Source organism: Schistocerca piceifrons, chromosome 4 (genome assembly GCF_021461385.2).
Source record: "Schistocerca piceifrons isolate TAMUIC-IGC-003096 chromosome 4, iqSchPice1.1, whole genome shotgun sequence".
NCBI classification, from domain to species: Eukaryota; Metazoa; Arthropoda; class Insecta; order Orthoptera; family Acrididae; genus Schistocerca; species Schistocerca piceifrons.
This window is the reverse complement of record NC_060141.1, coordinates 2,042,703-2,064,455: the sequence shown is the minus strand read 5'-3', so window position 1 is coordinate 2,064,455 and position 21,753 is coordinate 2,042,703. Positions and strand designations below refer to the sequence as shown.

The 21,753-nt window shown below is 42.7% G+C and overlaps 1 protein-coding gene across 1 annotated transcript in view; it reads left to right on the top strand.

The window, feature by feature from the left end:
* Positions 1-21,753, top strand: part of LOC124794836 (cytochrome P450 9e2-like) — a 130,072-nt gene that overhangs the window by 23,880 nt on the left and 84,439 nt on the right. The window contains exon 2 of the mRNA XM_047258501.1: positions 20,966-21,344. Within this exon, the coding sequence (XP_047114457.1) occupies positions 20,969-21,344 (376 nt within the window). The 5' untranslated portion in view covers positions 20,966-20,968. The remainder of the gene's footprint in view (positions 1-20,965; positions 21,345-21,753) is intronic.

Below are 21,753 nucleotides of genomic sequence, written 5' to 3'. Positions count from 1 at the left end.
AGATGGACAAAGTGAGGGAAGGAGAAGATGGAATTAGAGGGGAGCAGGAGAATATAGATGAGGAGGAAGGAGAGAATAAACAGAGGTGTGAGGAATAGATGGACAGAGAGAGAAGGTGGTGGAGGTGGTGGACAGAGAGAGGGTTGGAGGAGGACAGAGAGGGTCTGGACGAGGACTAGTACAGAATTGGAATGAATACCAAGGCAAGGTCGGTTACTCAGATAGTTTCAAAGTAATTTCTTGAAGCACACCAGTTATCTTTGTCTGCATGTACCTTCATTATCGAATTTAGGCGGTTCAGCGCTTCATCCATCAACCCTTTCTGTAGCTCATAATGAGGTTTTGCTAATGGCGAGCAAGTAGCCATTCGGGTCTATTTTTATTTCAATTCTGCAGCCAGGCATCAATCACTCACAATGAAGATAGCCGGGTGCATCGTCTCTCTGCAACTCGTATGACTTTTGTTCTATTCTTATTCTAACTTATTATGGTATTGGTTTCCACATGTTTACGCAAACCACAACTTTTTATGCCATTTTTCTTGTCCAAACATGTTTCAGAAAATTTGTGAAATCATCAAAGCGTTCTTATTTCATTGACATATTAATCATTATTGGGTTAGGCTAATAATTAAATCACGCGATGCTGAGGGAACTATGAAATTAGAAACTGAAAACAGTAAACGAGTTCAACTGTTTTGGGGGTTAAAATAACTAGCGATGGAGGGGTAGCGTACGTAGTACAGACTGACTACGGCAAGAAAAGCGTCCCTGAACGATGGAAACACGTCAACGTCTAAACTAACTCAAGTGTTAGGAAGTCTTTCCTGAAAGTATTCTTTTGAGAGTAGCCTTGTACAGAAGTCAAACGCGGACGATGAACAACACAGGCATGAAACGAATACCATACTGCAAAATTTAGTCGTACAGATGATTACGGAAGATCAGAAGCGCATATCGGATAACTGACGAAGAAATAATTAATCGACTCGGAAAGGAAAAAAATGTAAAGCGCAACTTAAATAACGGAAGGGATCAATTTACGGGACGCATACTGAGACTTGAGGGAATAGTCATTTCGGTGATGAAGGAAAGTGTGTGTGTGTGTGTGTGTGTGTGTGTGTGTGTGTGTGTGTGTGTGAGGGGTAGTGGTAAAAGGCTAGACAACAGTAAGCAGAATAAAATGCAAATAAGTTGCAGTCGATATGCAGAGACGACGGACAGTGCGTACGATAGACCAGCGTGGAGAGCAGCAGCAAAGGAGTATGAGGAGCACGACAACAAGAATAGGCTAAGAATTAAGATTTCAATACAATACGACGACTGCACAAATTTACTGTAGCAAATTTGGAGAATAAAATTGGTATTAGAAGAATTGTGGTTTGGAACCCTGCACCATACTATGTTCCACCCAAACAGTTCGATGTTTACCTGTAAAGAGTGGAATACCACCTGAAAATCACACCGAGGTTACCTACACAAAGAGAAGGAGCATGAACACTCAGTTCGAAAACTACATTGCAGGAAAAAGTACCAACTCCAAAAAAATGATTAATGTAGAGTAATTAAATTTCTAGAATACATTTGACTAGTTAACATACGTATGTGATTAACATTGCAAGATCAGAGGTTAATGTAAGCGAGAGGTAAGCCATTGCAAATACGCGATACTGATACATTAGTAACTCCAGGCTGTTGAATGGAAGCACGAAAACGTGGATCCATAGTATTGTACAGATTCCGGATGTCGGTTTGTGGATTGCAGTTCCACGCCTGTCGCACTTGGTCGGTCAATAAAGGAACGGTTGATGCTTTTTGTGGGTCACGCTGAAGTTGTTGTCCGATGACGTCCCTTGTGTTCTCGACTGGAGGAAGATCTGGTGATCGAGCAAGCTGAGGGAACATATCGACTCTCTGTTGAGCACGTTGGGTTACAGCAGCGGTCTGTCGGCAAGCGTTATCTTGTTGGAAAACGCCCCTTTGGATTCTGTCCATGAATGGCAGCACGACAGGTCGAATCACCAAACTAACGTATAGTTTTGCAGCCGTGGTGCGTGGGATAGCCAAGATAGTTCTCCTGCTGTCACACGGAATCACACCCCAGACCATAACTCGAGGCGTAGCTCAGAGTATGTACCGCGCAGACAGATTGTGTGCAGACCCCCTCAACTGACCTCCTTCTAAAGGCCATCGCTGACGCAAAGTGCAACAGACCTCCACCCTGCCCTCCAATGAACTCTCCCTCGCCATCACTGAAGTCGCAAACGGTGGTGGTTTGTGGTCGATGAATGAACGCTACAAGCCGTCTGGCTCGGAGCTATCCTTGAAGTAACCAATTTCTAACAGTTCCTTGTTGTCACTCTGGTGCCACCTGCAGCTCAGACTGCTGCTGCAGGCGCAGTCCGCAGACTCAGGGCCCCACGCCGGACACGACGGTCTTCGCTGTCGGTAGTGCCACGTGACCGTCCGCAGCCCGGTCTGCTTCCGACTGTACTATCGTGCGCAAAAGTATCCGAACTACCTGGATTGAGATCCGCCTGATTTGCATGCAACCAACATAAAATGGCTGTCTAGCGGATCCTCTAATCACTTTGCTGTACAGTCGTTGGACTACACAAAATGGATAGCGCGAGAGACCACTAGACAACACTGTTCTTTAAGGCAATCAGTGCGATGTAACATCACACCACGATACTGCAAAAACTAGAAAAACACTTACTTAGAGATGAGTTAGTCCCTAACGCTTGTACAGGTTACAGTAATTCTCAAAAGCTTTACCATCTCATTACAATCTGAAACAATTGACTATGCACATAAACTATATAGCAACAAAGTAAATGTTTGAATGAACAAGATATTCTGAGACAATGTCTGGACTAATAAAGGTCTATGACAGTTCGAAGTATTTTTCCTCTGTATAAGGTTTTCCCGCTCCTGCTAAATGTCCCAGCGACAATTGGTTTCTGCATAACCTGGTCTTTAAAGAACTTAGTTACAGAAAACACGATAAACAGCGGTAAACCCTCTATAGAAACCTCAATATTAATGGATTATAATCAGTAACATCACTGTACTAACTATTCATGAAGAATTTTTGCCCACATGTTTGAACTATAAATGACGTGATGAAATTTTTTGTTATGGATCTCGACAGAAACCAAGCAGACGTAGCCACTACTAACTAAAATACACTTTCGCACCTGCCCGTTACTTGACCAAGGCAACGATCATCAATGCTGACTAGACGTAAAGAGGCGTGAGATATAAAGATTTTCACCAGTATTAGTTAACACGTGTGAACTTGAAATGAAATGACAAAATTATTTCTGTTACATCAAAACCATTATCGCCCTGTTAACTAACCACGAAAGACGTTTAATATACTTTCCTGCACAAGCAATCAAGTATGCATGTGCCGAAAATTGAAAAGCAATGATTTAAAATGTTGTGGCGGGATTTTCTACGTAGCACATTATCGGATTGTTAACTAAGTAAAATCAGATGTTAGAAATCGAATTTATTTACCAGCAGCGAGCTGCATCAATATGAGATGAGAGTACAATTTGTTTTGCTTGCCCGGGAATCGAACCCAGCGCATACTGTCGCTGTTTCCCATCCATAAATAGACGTTAAGTATCAATTGCTTGCTCACCAGTAGCGAGATGCTCGCATGTTTCACTAGAAATAAGGGTACTTAACGTTATTGTTGACTATTCGTGAACAGACATTAATTATGCAAATTATTTTTCGGTGGTAGGTTAGTGTGCACGTGCTAGGGCGTAAAAAGAAATTCTGAATATGTGGGGTGCTGGACCAGAATTGCAACCCAGATATGTTCCATTCCTAGAGATCCGAATTCGAATTCCAGTCGAGGACCGAAAATTGCAACGTCTCAAGTTCAAATTAAATATGAACACTGTGAACGAAATAACCATTCCTAAATTAAATTAAATAAACTTTTTAGTGCTAGTTTACTGGCGACAGAGTTTGTGCTTTGGCGGCTGCAGCCTTTGTTATGGCGCCATTTAAGCAGGCTCTGACACTGTTGGTAGCGAAGGTTCAAATGGCTCTGAGCACTATGGGACACAACTGCTGTGGTCATAAGTCCCCTAGAACTTAGAACTACTTAAACCTAACTAACCTACGGACATCACACACATCCATGCCCGAGGCAGGATTCGAACCTTGGTAGAGAAGGGATATTGTGTTTAATGCAGATTCTGAACCACTGTGCGACCTAAGATTCTGGACTTGGCGTTACAATAGGTGAATTAGATCTTTTCGTGGATGTTAAAAATGGACGCCATGAGTGACAATCGAACCTATACCCCGCAATTATCAAACTGCGATCAGCCCAGCAGACCACTGCTCAAATATAGTAATTATGTAGTTCCTTCCATGTATAGGGAATACTTTTAGATTTAATGTCGGAAACCTCCAGTTCGTCGTTAATCACATTAAAATTAAGTTAATTGCTGAAAGCTTCATTTGAAAACAGAAATCGTGTTGCCTTTCTTTATTTGCGCTTAACAACAATGCATGTAGAATGTGAAATCTGGAGGTAAAGCACTATTCAAAATGCAGGGATGTAAATGTCCGCCGTTAAAATCCAAGTGTATACTTTACAGATGACTTGGTCAGACTGTTGTGAATCATATGGGAGTTACATTGCTTCTGATTAATATCTCCCTCATTTTTGTGTGTCGTGTTTAATAAACTGCCGGAAAGACCATATGCACTATGCAATATAGTAATAAAAACTGATTACAACTTATCATGATAACGGTCCAAAAAATCTGCCTTCTTAAGGCAAAATACCCCAAATCGTTACTAATTGGCAAGAGAAAGTAAAAAAAAAAACATTCAGTGCCACACTTGAGCCAATATCAATGACAGGAGCAGAAAAAAGGGATTAAAATGTGTGCAATTCTGTGAAGGTTGTGTCTATACACACACAGACTAGTGAATAGAGGTAGCGATATAATGGTTGGTAGGTTTTCGTTCAATGTCTTTACTGATTGTTGATCTGCCTTCGCAATCTAATTTACAGAGGAGGGAGAAGAACTGTCGCCACCAGTATTTGAACCAGCAGCAAGCACAATTTGCAATTTCATGTCCAAACACTTTACCCCTACGATAGCAGCAATCCGCAATAAACCTTGCCTCCTTGTCGCCTCAAGCGCAGATTCGTCAGTTAAACAGCGACGTAAATAGCGAAACCAGCTGCAGTTTTTGTTGAAAATTGATTTGAAACCTTCTGTATCATTCTCTAAGGGAGAATCATTCAGGATATTTCATGAAAATGATTAGATAGTAGAGAGTGAAACTTCCTGGCCAGGAAGTTTCATATCAGCGCACACTCCGCTGCAGAGTGAAAATCTCATTCTGGATTAGAGAGTGAATTTAGAAGGAAACTTTTGCACCAGTCCAGGAAGTAATTCGAAACTATGTTTGGCTTATAAAATAGTACCTAACTAATGCTTACACCTACTTTTCGCCAATTAATTTATAAATGCAACTTTTACATAATACTGTAAACAACACAAATATTAATATGTTAACAACAAATTTACATTTAAAAATAAAAATAGAACACACTGACGATTGCACAAAAGTGCTGAAACATGTGTGGGTGAAAGAAAAGAAAAATGGTGTCTTGCATAAGGCGGAAGTTCTCATCCCATTTTCTTAGCAAGCACGGAGACAACAAGAAGAACTGCACCACAAGATGATTAATTCGAAGGCCACATTGCTGCCATATGTATGCTGCAATGTTGTCAATTCTCCATTAGACTGGTGACAGGTGGAAGACACCTGGTAACTCGAAAAGTCTCTTCAGCTTCTAACTATAGGACACGCTAGCCCCGGTTGCTACTACTTTGGCGGGGATCTGAATTGACAAACGTAAAGGCCAATTAGCTACCGACTGCAACGTGAACATCAGATATAAATATCGGGGAAAAAATTTACGGGGCCCTCCTTTTAAGTAGCTGTCATAGCAATTTTTGTTATTGTGTCTTATAAGAACTGCTAACTAAAAAAAGTTATTCTCCAGAAGCATATTGGTTCTGTAGTACCATCTGACGCCGTTAACAGAATGAGTAAATAATATTATTTTTGCTTTAACTACGTGAAAATAATTTTTATGACGTAAGATTTCATTCGCACTACTGCTGACACAGAATAAAACAGATGAAACCACACTATTACACTGATTACAAAACACAAACACCAAGAAAGACAGAAACTGCGAATAACACATTGTTTCATCTACATCTCAAAAGCCGTGTATTAGTGTGTGATACAGGGCAGTTTCTACATCAATATCGCTTCTCCAATTGTTTGCTCCAGGCAGGATTGTTTCGTGGGAAGGACGATTGCTGGTAAGTATCTATGTGCATTCTTATCTCTCTAATTTTATTTTCACTGTCTTTCTGCGAGATATAAGTAGGAAGAAGCAATTTATTGCCCGACTATTCAAGTTACCTACGGTGTAGGTATTAAACTGAAGACCATACCGCCGTGGAGGCTGCCTCTTTTGCACCAGCTTCACCTGGGATTGAATGAGCAACCCTCTGACGCTTTGTGCTTACTAAATAACCGTGTAACTAACGGTGTTGCTCTTGTTTGGCTTTTAGAATAATGAGTAGCTTTCGCGTATTTGTCAAACGATTGATTTGTAAGCCATCAGTTAGCACACATGAACCTGAATTTTTCGTGCTAAATGAAGTCCCTTATCTCCCTGTTAACTAACTACGAAAGCCGTTTAATATACTTTCCTTCAGAAGTATCCACCTGAGAATGAAAATTGCAATGGTGTGATGTAAAATTTTGCGACAGCATTTTGTACCCAGCACGTTAGCGGATGGGTAACTAAGTAAAATCAGATGTTAAATATCGAATTCACCATTTATCAATATGTAATAACGATACACTCATTTTCTGCCCAGGAAACGAACCCGGCACCCACTGTCGCCCTTATCCATCCATAAACAGATGTAAACTACTAACTGCTTGCTCACCAACAGTAAGATGCTCACATATTTGACTATAAATAATGACAGTTATTGTTGACAATTCATTAAGCGACATTAAAAATGAAAATTATGTTTCGCTAATACTTCAGTGTGCACACACTATGGCTTACAAGGAAATTATATTTTTGTACTGGACCAGGATTCCAACCAAATACGTACCATTCATAGAGAACCGCATTCGAACTCCACTCCATCACCAAAATTTTCTACGTTTCAAATTTACATTAAATATGAGTACTGTGAACGTAATGCCCATTAGGTCATTAACTGAAAAAAAAATTAATGCATGTTTACTCGAACAGAATTTCTGTCTTCTGCGACTACCGCCTTTCTTGTGGCGCAGTTTAAACAGACTCTGACCCTGTTGCTGGCAAAGGGATATGGTGTTTATGCGGATTCTGAACTATGGTGTGACATAATATTCTTCACTTGGCGTTACTAGAGATGGAGTAGATCCGTTAGTGAGTGAACGACCTATTTGAGAATAGAACCCACACCACGCAATTATCAAACCAGGATCCACCACTATACCGTAACAGTAATTTCGTGTGCAATGGATGCATACCGATTGCAGAATGTAAGAACTTAAGACTCTGCATCCATTCCAGTTCAGGTAGTGCAACAACATACACTAGCAGTGTGTTCGTGATGCCAATTGTATTGTTCTTTTCACTTGATTCTGAAATCACTGAAATAAAATCACATAACCTCCCAACACGAGAGGTTTAATTGCATTGCTGCATTGCTGCTGGAAGATTTGTTTTCTTATTGACCAGGTCTTTTCCTTCTTGCCAGCGAAATGTGACAAAATGTGGTATGTAATAGATTCACAGCCCGCCATTTTAATGTATTTGTGGGTGAAGGACTTTAGTTTCCTCTTAAAACTTCGTAAGCAAAAACGTTCTCTGATTTCCCAAAAATGAAATGCTCATTGTCGAGGTAGGAAGAGTTTTAAATCAAAGTCCCCTAAGTTTGGGCAGGTATATCTCTTCGTCTGACGGTACTGTGTAAGTACATATCCTAAGAGGCATCACAAGTTGTGTTGGTATAGCTGTAGAAATCATTAGTTGAAGCAGAGTTTAGCATCTGTAGGTATGGTACTGCTAGAAATACAGAAGTATTATATATTGAAGGCTGAGTCCGTCTTGAAAACTGAGGCGTATTTATAATACGGAAGCTACTGGAGATTAAATGTTCTTGATTTTCTCCACAGGGCATTCAAAGGCGTTTATACACAGTACTACAAATAATGTAAACGATAAAAGTAGCATTGTCCATCTAAACTAATAACTCGTTGTTCACATTAAATTAAAAAATAATTGTAATGGCAGGATTAGTACCTCATTCTAAAAGTTTTTGAACATAGCGCTTTAGCCACTACGCTAACCCGCCACTGACGGGTATGACGTGCTTTAGCGGGAGCACCATGACATGAATCACTACACGAATCTAAATGTTCCTTTAAATCTCTGAAAACGATTTCATTATCACTATGTATGAAGATTAGAGACAAAATAATTGCCACGATACTCAAAATAATACTTAAGAGAAATTTATTACAGAAATATTTTTCGTAGCGTGTAGACGGGAATGGATGTGACTTCAGAGGCGATGAAAGTGCTGTCCTGCTTGTATGGCACTTAGTTTCCTCTTGCCTTGTCACTAGGTACTTACCTGCAACGTCTTAGCTCAAGGAATCCGATAAACGTCGCATTCTTGCGCTTTATGAAGATGGATACTGTATCGGCGCCATTTCCCGTGCCCTAGGACACAGCAAATCCACGATTCGTCTCTGGGTAAAGAGGTCGCCCGGTGGAGGCCGTGCCTACCGCTGTCGTCGCCCTGGGCGTCCACGGACCACCACGGAGTATCAGGACAACAGTGTACTCAGATGCAGTGATGGCGACCCATTCAGGACCAGCGCAGAAATAAGGAACATCCTTCAGCTAAGCGTGAGCAGGTCGACCATAAGACGACGTCTCAACGAGAAGGGAAGGTGTGGACGAAAATCTGCTGTTATGGAAATGTTGAAAGAGCAACGTAGGGCTGCCAGGTTAAACTAAGCTCTGGACTACAGGAATAAGTCACTTTCAAACTGGGAGCAAGTTATATTTACGGACTAGAAGGTGTTTACCTCTGCGCCAAATAGTTATGTCCTTGTATATCGTCCACGTGGAGTGAGATTTGACAGAAACTATATTTATCAAAGGAAAAGGTGTGGCCGAACTTCTGTCACAGTTTGGGGATGGATATCAGCAGATGGTTGTGGCGTTTTGTGGGAACTGGACCGTCCGCTTGCTAGTCATTACTACTGCCAAATACTGGAGTACATAATGCTTCCTTCGTTTCGTCAGAGGTTTTCGGGAGGCAGTATAATATTCCAACATGACAGTTCCCCAATCCATACTGCGAATTGTGTAAAACAATGGTTTCAAATGAATGGAGACATCGACCTCTTGGACTGGCCTCCAAAAGGTGCTGACCTCAATCCTGTAGAACACGTGTGGGCAGAGATGGAGAAAATTATTAAGTGTAGAAGACCTACACCAACAACCGAGGCATAGCTGCCTGAAGCAGTTCATGATTCATGGGAAGAGCTGTCGCAGAATAACAGATTCATCCGGAAACTTGTTGCCTCTGTACCCTGGCGGCTAAATTCTGTTGTAGTGGAGGATGGAAATTGGACACGATACTGAATCCATTGTGTCATTAGGGAGAAAACTTTATCACAAAAGGACGTTTTGTTTACCGTTCGATTACTCTTATTAAGCTCTTACGTTACTATGAACAAAAGGAAAATGTGTTTGCCTCGAACTTTTTCTCAATGAAGGTGTAATATAAATAAATCGAAAACCACTGATCATCACCAGCTAAGACATTTAATTGAAAGAAGAAAGCCATAATATACACATAACTCAATTAGTCTATTTCACTCTTTTTCAGTCATTCAAAGGACTATTGATTTTAAATTATTTTGTGATCATTCATCAAGAAGACCAAGACAACTATGGGAAAATATGACTCGCACTATGTGAGTTCTGTACAAACACAATTACGTACTCAGATAACAGTAATTCCTTTTGCTTAATGTCCTGATGCAAGTTATTGTATTGGACACAACGTCTGTGACTTGTGTGTCCCTAAACTACTCCAGTCATCCAAGTGGGGAGAAGCCAAGTACAGTTAAATGGGTAAACCGAAACACGCGATGTTTCTGGCCAGTCGTTACATCATTGAGAGGTGAACACTAGGTTAAAATGAAACCTGAAAAATCCATTGCAGGTGCGCACTTTACCGTTAAACCAACAGGCCCAATACTTCCGACAAATATTCGTCTGTAGCTTTTATGGATTGCGTTTGCGAGTATCAGAACATTTGACATACCAGGTTGTATCTTTCGTGAGAAATAACTTAGGAGCTTAAATTTATTTACACGGCTACAGGACCGAAGACCTTAGCACGTGGCATAAATTTCTACTTCATATCTTTACATGTCCTGAGAACAAGAGGACTTAGCAGACGGAAAGACAGAGAGATGGATAACAAATGGCAAAGAAAATGTATTTTTCCGTGCCGTATCACTACAAATCAACAATTTTCGGATTTATTCCTTTACTTGTACTTTATTTCTTTATGTATCTGCACGCACTGCTAAATTCCAAACTTTTGTGGTAGTTATGTGAAGCTGCTGTATGACTGTGGACTGAACATAGACAAAGAGCATTTCGCTGCCGAATTTACATAATCTGTTGATAATCCTTAACGATTTGGGGTACTTTGAATTAGTGAGACAGACTTTTTTGTACCTTCATCGTGATAAGTTGTATTTCATTTTTCTGAATATAGTGCATACTAAATATGGGCTTAAGTTACTTCTGTCAACGAAACGTCGTCCCCCCTATAAATCGTCGCATGAACGACAAAAAAGATACAGAATTACTTGACCACGGGATAGTAAAGCTACAGAAATCACTCATCAGAAGAATGGGCACAGCACCTGCAAGTATACCAACTGGATTATACGCAAAGTATGCGAAAGAACTCGCTCCTTTCCTAACATCATTGTACCGTAGATGTCGTGATGAGCCATCCTAATGACTGGAAAAAGCACAGGTTATTCTCATTTTCAGGAAAGGCCGTCAGAAAATTGCACAAAACTATAGGCCCACATTTCTGACGTCCATCTGTTGTAGAACTTCATAATATGTTTCATGCTCGCAAATTAAACAAGTTTCGGACTTTGAAAATCTCTGTAAGAATCAACACGATTTCCGTAAACAATGACTGAGTGCAACTCAGAACGCTCTGTTCGCCCACGAGATTCCAGAAAACAGTACCAAATGACCACGTAGTTGCAATGTTTTTTGACTTCTTACAATCGTTTGATAAATACTTAAATACTGCTCATCATTCTGAGATCTGCATCAGGTAGGATAGCCAAAATAGAGAAGACCGAAGTAATCCTTTAGATACTGGATTATTTAGTAAGCACGAAAGCGTTAGAGAGTTGCTCATTCAATTCCAGGTGAAGGCGCTGCAAAAGAGGCAGTCTTCACGGCGGTAACTTGAATAGTCGGGAAATAAATTGCTTCTTCTTACTTATATCTCGCAGAGAGACCGTGAAGATAAAATTACAGAGATAAGAACGTACATAGATACTTACTTACTAGCAATCGTCCTTCCCACGAAACAATCCTGCCTGGAGAAAACAATTGGAGAAGTGATATTGATGTAGAAACTGCCCTGTATCACACACTAATACACGGCTTGCGCGATGTAGATGAACAATGTGTTATTCGCAGTTTATGAGATGTCTTTCTTGATGTTCGTGTTTTTTAATCAGTGTTATATTGTGGTTTCATCTGTTTTATTCTGTGTCAGCAGTAGTGCGAAAGAAACTGTACTTCATAAAAATTATTTTCACGTATTTAATAGCAAATATAATATTATTTACTCATTCTGTTAACTGCGTCAGATGGTACTACAGAACCTAATCGCTTCTGGAGAATAACTTATTTTAGTTAGCAGTTCTTATAAGACGTAATAAGAAAAATTGCTACGACAGCTACTTAAAAGGAGGGCCCCGTAAATTATTCCCCCGATATTTATATCTGATGTTCAAGTTGCAATCGGTGGCTAATTGGCCTTTACGTTTGTCAACTCAGGTCCCCGCCAAAGTAGTAGCAACCGGGGCTAGCTTGTCCTATAGTTAGAAGCTGAAGAGACTTTTCGAGTTAGCAGGTGTCTTCTGCCTGTCACCAGTCTAATGGAGAATTGGCAACATTGCAGCATACATTTGGCCGCAATGTGGCCTTCGAATTACTTCCTGGACTTGTGCAAAAGTTTCCTTCAAAATTCACTCACTAAATCGTATCATTCTCATTAAATGTCCAGAATGATTCTCCCTTAGAGGATGATACAGAAGGAATCAAATGAATAATTTTCAACAAAAACTGCATCTGGTTTCGCTATTTACGTCGCTGTTTAGCTGACGAATCTACAATTGAGGCGACAAGAAGGAAAGGTTTGTAGCAGATTGCTGCTATCATAGGGGTAAAGTGTTTGGACATGAAATTGCAAACTGTGCTTGCTGTCGCTTCAATTACTGGTGGCGACAGTACTTCTCCCTCCTCTGTAGAATAGCATCTCGAAGGCAGATCAACAATCAGTAAAGACATCGAATGAAAATCTCTCCACCATTATGTCGCTACTTCTATTCCCAAGTCAGTGGATGTATAGACACAACCTTTACTGAGTTGCACACATATTAATCCCTTTTTTTCTGCTTCTGTCAAAAATATTGACTTAAGTGTGGCACTGAATGAGTTTTTACCTTTCTCTTGCCAATTAGTAACGATTTGGGGTATTTTACCTTAAGAAGGCAGACTTTTTTGAACCGTTACCATGATAAGTTGCAATCAGTTTTTATTACTATATTGCATACTGCATATGGTCTTTCTGGTAGTTTATTAAACACGACACACAAAAATGAGGGAGATACTAATCAGAAGCTATGTAACTCCCATATGATTCACAACAGTCTGACCAAGTCATCTCTAAAGTGCACACTTGGATTTTAACGGCAGACATTAACATCCCTGCATTTTGAGTAGTGTTTTATCTCCAGATTGCACATTTTACGAGCATCGTTGCTAAGCGCAAATAAATAAATAAATAAAAGTAACACGATTTCTGCTGTCAAATAAAGGTTTCAGCAATTAACTTAATTTCAATGTGATTATCGACAAACTGGAGTTTTCCGACATTAAATCTAAAAGTATTCCCTATATATGGAAGGAACTACATAATTACTATATTTGGGCAGATGGTTCTAAAAATGATCAAAGAACATATACCTTTCCTTTAGTCACATGCGTAGCAGCAGCAAAGTGAAGATGATGAAAGCAATCATGACAGTAATCATCGAATTATCTGGTAACCTCACACGTTGCAGTTGTACTTCTCGAACTAAAACATTAGTTGTCATAGAAAAAAATTTCATATTGTTATCAAATCAGAGCTATGAAGACTAGAATGGTCCCTATATCACACAGTCATGGGGGGGGGGGGGTTGGTTTCTTTGGGGGAGGAGACCAGACAGCGAGGTCATCGGTCTCATCGGATTAGGAAAGGACGGGGAAGGAAGTCGGCCGTGCCCTTTCACAGGAACCATCCCGGCATTTGCCTGGAGCGATTTAGGGAAACCACAGAAAACCTAAATCAGGATGGCCGGACGCGGGATTGAACCGTCGTCGTCCCGAATCACAGTCATGGGATTAGAATAATACGTTCATTAGAAACCAGCAGGTAATTAACCAGTTAATCGAGAGTCGGAAAGGGGAGGGGACATGATGGCGTTAAGAACTTGGTGGCCAGGTTTTGCGCCACAGTCCTTTGCACCTTTCCGCAGTGCCTCGTGGAGTGCTTATGACACTACTGATGGTGACCCGTTCGCCGGCTGGGGTCGCAAAGCCTGGAGGCACCCTCGGTGTTACTCGCGAGCAGCGGGCCGTGTGCCGGCAACGCAGCGGGTTTCACCCTCTCCCTTCTCTCATCATCAGGATCATCATCACCGTCATCATCACATAAGATAAATGTTACACTACACTCTACAATCACACACACACATACACACACACAGTGTATACAAGTTCTATAGCAAATATTGTAACGGAGCATGTTCCAAATAAATAAATGAAAACAGAGCCGAAGAGGTATACCCAGTGTACATGCGTATAGAGTAAACTTTTTGTGCAAGTATGAGAAAGTGCACTAAATGTTTGCGTATCGAGTATCTGAGGCGGAACGTGGGAAACAGCCTGTTCTTCACCTCCTGGGATGTGAGAAAGCGCCTAAAAACCATGTCCGGGCTGACCGGCATGCTCACCTCTCATCGTTAACCCGTCCCACAGTGGGCCATCTCGATTCGAAACCTAGACGTAATAGAAAATTGGATATAAAATTCTACAAAACTGCGTTCTTATTGGATTTCTGGGGTTACTGATTACGAATCCGATGTCGGAATTGCAGAATTCCAAATGGCGAATATTTTGGCTGATCAGAAACCATAAAGCAGCAGATTCGAGTAAAACTTTGAGTATATCGTATTTTAAGGTCACTGATAGCGAAGTAGAGGTCAAAATTGCCACTTTGAAACATTTTATTCGGCATTTTACATTTTTCAGTCAAAATCGTAATAAAATTCCTCGTTTGCGTCAACAGCGCTATCAGGAGAGTCGCTGTCCGGTTTTGCACTGGGAGATGGTTCGAAAGGCAGATCTTTCACTTCAGGTTGCCTATGTTTATCTTCTCTGTCATTTCCTTGAACTCGAGATGAGTGAGTCCGAACATGCCAGAAGCCGATGGAGTATATCATACATCGTTTTGTCGCCGGAATATTTGCTCCTAAATCTCGGCGTCGCCAGATACCCTTATTGCTTTATTCCGGGCTTCCTGTGTATCTTCAGACAGACGACTAATCGGCAGCGGATCAGCTTCGATTATGGCATCTCTGTGCATCAAAACCATGTGAACAGACGCCGCCATCGGGCAGTATTGCAGAATACTGTGAATTGTTCTGCAATAATCGTCTACCGCGTGGTACTGCTGCGCTGTAGCTAAATGATCGACCACAAAAAACGCAAAAACACTCGCCAGCAAATACGTTTGAACTCGTCAGCTATCCTGTTAAGGTAGTAAGAGAGCAATTTAGAAATGCGAAGCCACGCACAGGAAACTTTTTAGCCAACGATTTCGGACAATATCCGCAGCAGTTCAGTTTTAAGTCGATATACATGGCGACAATTATTGAACTATATCAGAAAAAGTGAAGCAGGCAAAAAGGAATACAAACGTCTCAAAAATGAGATCCACAGGAAGTGCAAAATGGCTAAGCAGGGATGGCTAGAGGACAAATGTAAGGATGTAGAGGCTTATCTCACTAGGGGTAAGATAGATACTGCCTAAAGGAAAATTAAAGAGACCTTTGGAGATAAGAGAACCACTTGTATGAACATCAAGAGCTCAGATGGAAACCCAGTTCTAAGCAAAGAAGGGAAAGCAGAAAGGTGGAAGGAGTACATAGAGGGTCTATACAAGGGCGATGAACTTGACGACAATATTATGGAAATGGAAGAGGATGTAGATGAAGACGAAATGGGAGATACGATACTGCGTGAAGAGTTTGAAAGAGCACTGAAAGCCCTGGGTCGAAACAAGGCCCCCGGAGTAGACAACATTCCATTGGAACTACTGACGGCCTTGGGAGAGCCAGTCCTGACAAAACTCTACCACCTGCTGAGCAAGATGTATGAAACAGGCGAAATACCCTCAGACTTCAAGAAGAATATAATAATTCCAATCCCAAAGAAAGCAGGTTTTGACAGATGTAAAAATTACCGAACAATCAGTTTAATAAGCCACAGCTGCAAAATACTAACACGAATTCTTTACAGACGAATGGAAAAACTAGTAGAAGCCGACCTCGGGGAAGATCAGTTTGGATTCCGTAGAAATGTTGGAACACGTGAGGCAATACTGACCTTACGACTTATCTTAGAAGAAAGATTAAGGAAAGGCAAACCTACGTTTCTAGCATTTGGTGACTTAGAGAAAGCTTTTGACAATGTTGACTGGAATACTCTCTTTCAAATTCTAAAGGCGGCAGGGGTAAAATACAGGGAGCGAAAGGCTATTTACAATTTGTACAGAAACTAGATGGCAGTTATAAGAGTTGAGGGACATGAAAGGGAAGCAGTGGTTAAGAAGGGAGTAAGACAGGGTTGTAGCCTCTCCCCGATGTTATTCAATCTGTATATTGAGCAAGCAGTAAAGGAAACAAAAGAAAAATTCGGAGTTGGTATTAAAATCCATGGAGAAGAAATAAAAACTTTGAGGTTCGCCGATGACATTGTAATTCTGTCAGAGACAGCAAAGGACTTGGAAGAGCAGTTGAATGGAATGGATGGTGTCTTGAAGGGAGGATATAAGATGAACATCAACAAAAGCAAAACGAGGATAATGGAATGTAGTCGAATTAAGTCGGGTGATGTTGAGGGTATTAGATTAGGAAATGAGACACTTAAAGTAGTAAAGGAGTTTTGCTATTTGGGGAGCAAAATAACTGATGATGGTCGAAGTAGAGAGGATATACACTCCTGGAAATGGAAAACAGAACACATTGACACCGGTGTGTCAGACCCACCATACTTGCTCCGGACACTGCGAGAGGGCTGTACAAGCAATGATCACACGCACGGCACAGCGGACACACCAGGAACCGCGGTGTTGGCCGTCGAATGGCGCTAGCTGCGCAGCATTTGTGCACCGCCGCCGTCAGTGTCAGCCAGTTTGCCGTGGCATACGGAGCTCCATCGCAGTCTTTAACACTGGTAGCATGCCGCGACAGCGTGGACGTGAACCGTATGTGCAGTTGACGGACTTTGAGCGAGGGCGTATAGTGGGCATGTGGGAGGCCGGGTGGACGTACCGCCGAATTGCTCAACACGTGGGGCGTGAGGTCTCCACAGTACATCGATGTTGTCGCCAGTGGTCGGCGGAAGGTGCACGTGCCCGTCGACCTGGGACCGGACCGCAGCGACGCACGGATGCACGCCAAGACCGTAGGATCCTACGCAGTGCCGTAGGGGACCGCACCGCCACTTCCCAGCAAATTAGGGACACTGTTGCTCCTGGGGTATCGGCGAGGACCATTCGCAACAGTCTCCATGAAGCTGGGCTACGGTCCCGCACACCGTTAGGCCATCTTCCGCTCACGCCCCAACATCGTGCAGCCCGCCTCCAGTGGTGTCGCGACAGGCGTGAATGGAGGGACGAATGGAGACGTGTCATCTTCAGCGATGAGAGTCGCTTCTGCCTTGGTGCCAATGATGGTCGTATGCGTGTTTGGCGCCGTGCAGGTGAGCGCCACAATCAGGACTGCATACGACCGAGGCACACAGGGCCAACACCCGGCATCATGGTGTGGGGAGCGATCTCCTACACTGGCCGTACATCACTGGTGATCGTCGAGAGGACACTGAATAGTACACGGTACATCCAAACCGTCATCGAACCCATCGTTCTACCATTCCTAGACCGGCAAGGGAACTTGCTGTTCCAACAGGACAATGCACGTCCGCATGTATCCCGTGCCACCCAACGTGCTCTAGAAGGTGTAAGTCAACTACCCTGGCCAGCAAGATCTCCGGATCTGTCCCCCATTGAGCATGTTTGGGACTGGATGAAGCGTCGTCTCACGCGGTCTGCACGTCCAGCACGAACGCTGGTCCAGCTGAGGCGCCAGGTGGAAATGGCATGGCAAGCCGTTCCACAGGACTACATCCAGCATCTCAACGATCGTCTCCATGGGAGAATAGCAGCCTGCATTGCTGCGAAAGGTGGATATACACTGTACTAGTGCCGACATTGTGCATGCTCTGTTGCCTGTGTCTATGTGCCTGTGGTTCTGTCAGGGTGATCATGTGATGTATCTGACTCCAGGAATGTGTCAATAAAGTTTCCCCATCCTGGGACAATGAATTCACGGTGTTCTTATTTCAATTTCCAGGAGTGTAAAATGTAGACTGGCAATGGCAAGGAAAGCGTTTCTGAGGAAGAGGAATTTGTTAACATCGGGTATAGATTTAAGTGTCAGGAAGTCATTTCTGAAAGTATTTGTATGGAGTGTAGCCATGTATGGAAGTGAAACATGGACGGTAAATAGTTTGGACAAGAAGAGAATAGAAGCTTTCGAAATGTGGTGCTACAGAAGAATGCTGAAGATTAGATGGGTAGATCACATAACTAATGAGGAAGTATTGAATAGGATTGGGGAGAAGAGGAGTTTGTGGCACAACTTGACCAGAAGAAGGGATCGGTTGGTAGGACATGTTCTGAGGCATCAAGGGATCACCAATTTAGTATTGGAGGGCAGCGTGGAGGGTAAAAATCGTAGGGGGAGACCAAGAGATGAATACACTAAGCAGATTCAGAAGGATGTAGGTTGCAGTAGGTACTGGGAGATGAAGAAGCTTGCACAGGATAGAGTAGCATGGAGAGCTGCATCAAACCAGTCTCAGGATTGAAGACCATAACAACAACAGCATCAGAAAAAGGTAAATTAATTACAAACTACGGCATACACACACTTTATTCAACATGTAAACGTCACCACAGATATTGAGATTTAGGTTATGACATCTTCGATATGCCTGCCATCATTGGAGATTGGCGCAAGCGAATAGCCAAATTATGCATGACCCGCTGAAGTGTCGGAACAGTGATGCTGTCGATGACCTCCTGAATGGCTGTTTTCAGCTCAGCAGTGGTTTTGGGGTTATTGCTTCACCTTGTCTTCAATACAGTAGCCCCACAACAAAGAATCACATGTATTCGGATCTGGAGAATATGGCGGCCAAGCGAGGTCCGCGCCAGTGGCCTCTGGGTACCTCAGACCCAGAATGCGGCCTCTAAAGTGCCCCTCCAGGACACCGAACACTCGCCTGCTTCGATGGGGCCGAGCTCCGTCTTGCATGAGCCACGGCTTGCCGAACTCAGGATTACTTTTCATAATGGGGATGAAATCATCTTCCAAAACGTTCACGCACCTTTCGGTAGTCACCACGCCATAGAGGAATATAGCACCGATTACTCCGTGGCACACGACACGGTCACCCATTGCGGGTGAAGAGACTTCTCGATCGCAAAATGCGGATTCTCAGTCCCCCAGAATGGGCCAATTTTGCTTATTGATGAATCAATCCAGATGAAAGTGGGCTTCTCTTACTAATTCGCATCATGCCACGCAACCAACGGTGCAGTTTGAACGTCCTAACGCAAACCGTTCAGAAGCTATGACGATTTTATTTCATATAGGTCAATAATGGTCACCCTGTATGTCATTAGACCGGTTGAAATATCATAAACATAACTCCTGCAGTGCTGCCCATCTTATTTTACTCTGGAATCTGGACAAGATCACCGTCATATGCTAAACAGACCACACAAACAGTAGGTGAAAATGCGTCGTTCTCCGGTTCACTGTTTACCGGCACGTAGCATTTAAGTTTGTGACTGGAATGCTAGCGCAGCATTGGAAGGTATGCATCGGTACATTTTGCACAAGGTTTAGCGGGATTTAAATCGAAACGCGCGCCTTTTTTCTATTTCTACGATGGTCGTTCACTAAGTTATGCCCCACATTTTTGTCTCACATCATATCTATCGTTAAGAGTTAGAATTAGTGACAATATACGTCAACATGTCCGTGTCCTATTTTTGTACGTAGTCCCCATCACGTTCTATGGCCATACGCCAATGTTGTGGAAGAGCATGTATTCCCTGCTGGTAAAAGCTCTTGTCCTGTCCTGTAGCCGTCGCCATGTTTTCGCTGAATGACTGACACTTGTTCATTTCAAAGTGTGGTCCCGGTAGAGAATCTTTAAGCTCCAACAACTCACATGAAATGGCCTCTCTTTCAATCTTGTGGTCCGCTGTGAGCATTCGTGGGACCCATCACGAGCACCTCTTCGAATATCCGAGAGTCTCGATCATTGCAGACGCACTTCCAATGCTGCCTGACAAATGTTGAGTCAATTGTCGAGCTGTGATGCACCGGTCGGGACGAATAGTGGCACCCGCACGATTCAGCATGTCTAGAGCAGTGGCTGTGACAGGACTCCCGCGCGTGGCTGATAATCAAGAAGTTCCTGGGTCTATAACTTTCTTTACCCATCCCCCATCTGTACAAATGCAACATCGCCATATACTGTACACAAACGTTTATGGATATTCACCACGGTTTTTCTTTCAGGACACATGAATTCAATAACAGCAGGCTGCTTGTAACGTGAGTCGTATTAGACGCCATTTTGACGCTGTACTACGGCTCTGCCATCTGCCAGAACGGTTCGAAACTTCTCTGGTGCATGGAACAAACATCAGATGTGAAGCACCAACAAGAACTTTGTCGATGTATATAAATGGCTTTAAAAAAATGTAGGGCATTACTTATTGAACGACACTCATGTAATGTTTTCCAGGTTTTGTACAAGGGGCATCAAGCAGATTCGATCCGGCGTTGGCATGGCTGCCCTTGCCAGAAGCGGTCAGGTTAACTCGAGCGGCTACCCATGCGGGTCTCGAACCTAAGACTCGCGTCGTTTGGATTCGTAACTAAAGACGTTATCCCTCGACCAGCCTAATGATATTAAAAAATATGCAGTAGTATCATACTCACTTGTAGGTGAAAATACGTGAGAAAATCTGCTGGAGGCCTTTATCCAGCAACTGACGTCCAATTACTGATAATGATGATCTTCAGTGATTCTGATCTTGTCTTTAGTGAATCATTCTTTGATCATATGAACAGCACCTCCACATTGCCAGATTATTCTCACAAATTGCTCCATGCGTGTCTGCTTTCTGCAGAGGATGTCGCCTGACTGGTGGACGCTGCTGGTGGTGGTGGTGGTGCTGGTGGCGGCGGTGTGGTGGCGCCGCTGGAGCAGACACTTTGCGCGGCAGGGGGCGCCCTTCCTGCGGCCGCTGCCTTTCGTGGGGAACATGCTGCCACTGGCGTTCCGCAGGTTGGCCATGCACGACGTCATCGTCCAGCTGTACCGGAAACTCGACCCTCACGCCTACGGAGGATTCTTCCTGTTTTCTGTGCCACTCGTAATGATAAGAGACCCTGAAATCATACGGACGGTCACTGTTAAAGATTTTGACCACTTCACAGACCACTTTGTGCTTTTCGGCAACAGTAAACATAATCCAATGTTGCGGCGGATGCTGTTTTCGTTGAAAGGTAAGAGGAACGCATTGGTACAAAAGGGTATTCCGTGTACAATGGACTACAGATTACGTATGTTTTACTTCCTGATTTCTCTTCGTGATTAGGTGCTTGCGTCAATGTTATTTTATTTTTGTAAATGACACTGTGTCGTAGGAAACCGTTATCTCTGTTGTTATAATAAATAAACACCATCTGGACCACTTCTTTTACTACCGACTACCAGTTTCAGTCTGCGCTGCACACCATCTTCAATTTTAATTAGAACGGGTAAAGGAAGCAATTTCAAATTCTAAAGGTGGCAGGGGTAAAATACAGGGAGCGAAAGGCTATTTACAATTTGTATAGAAACCAGATGGCAGTTATAAGAGTCGAGGGGCATCAAAGAGAAGCAGTGGTTGGGAAGGGAGTAAGACAGGGTTGT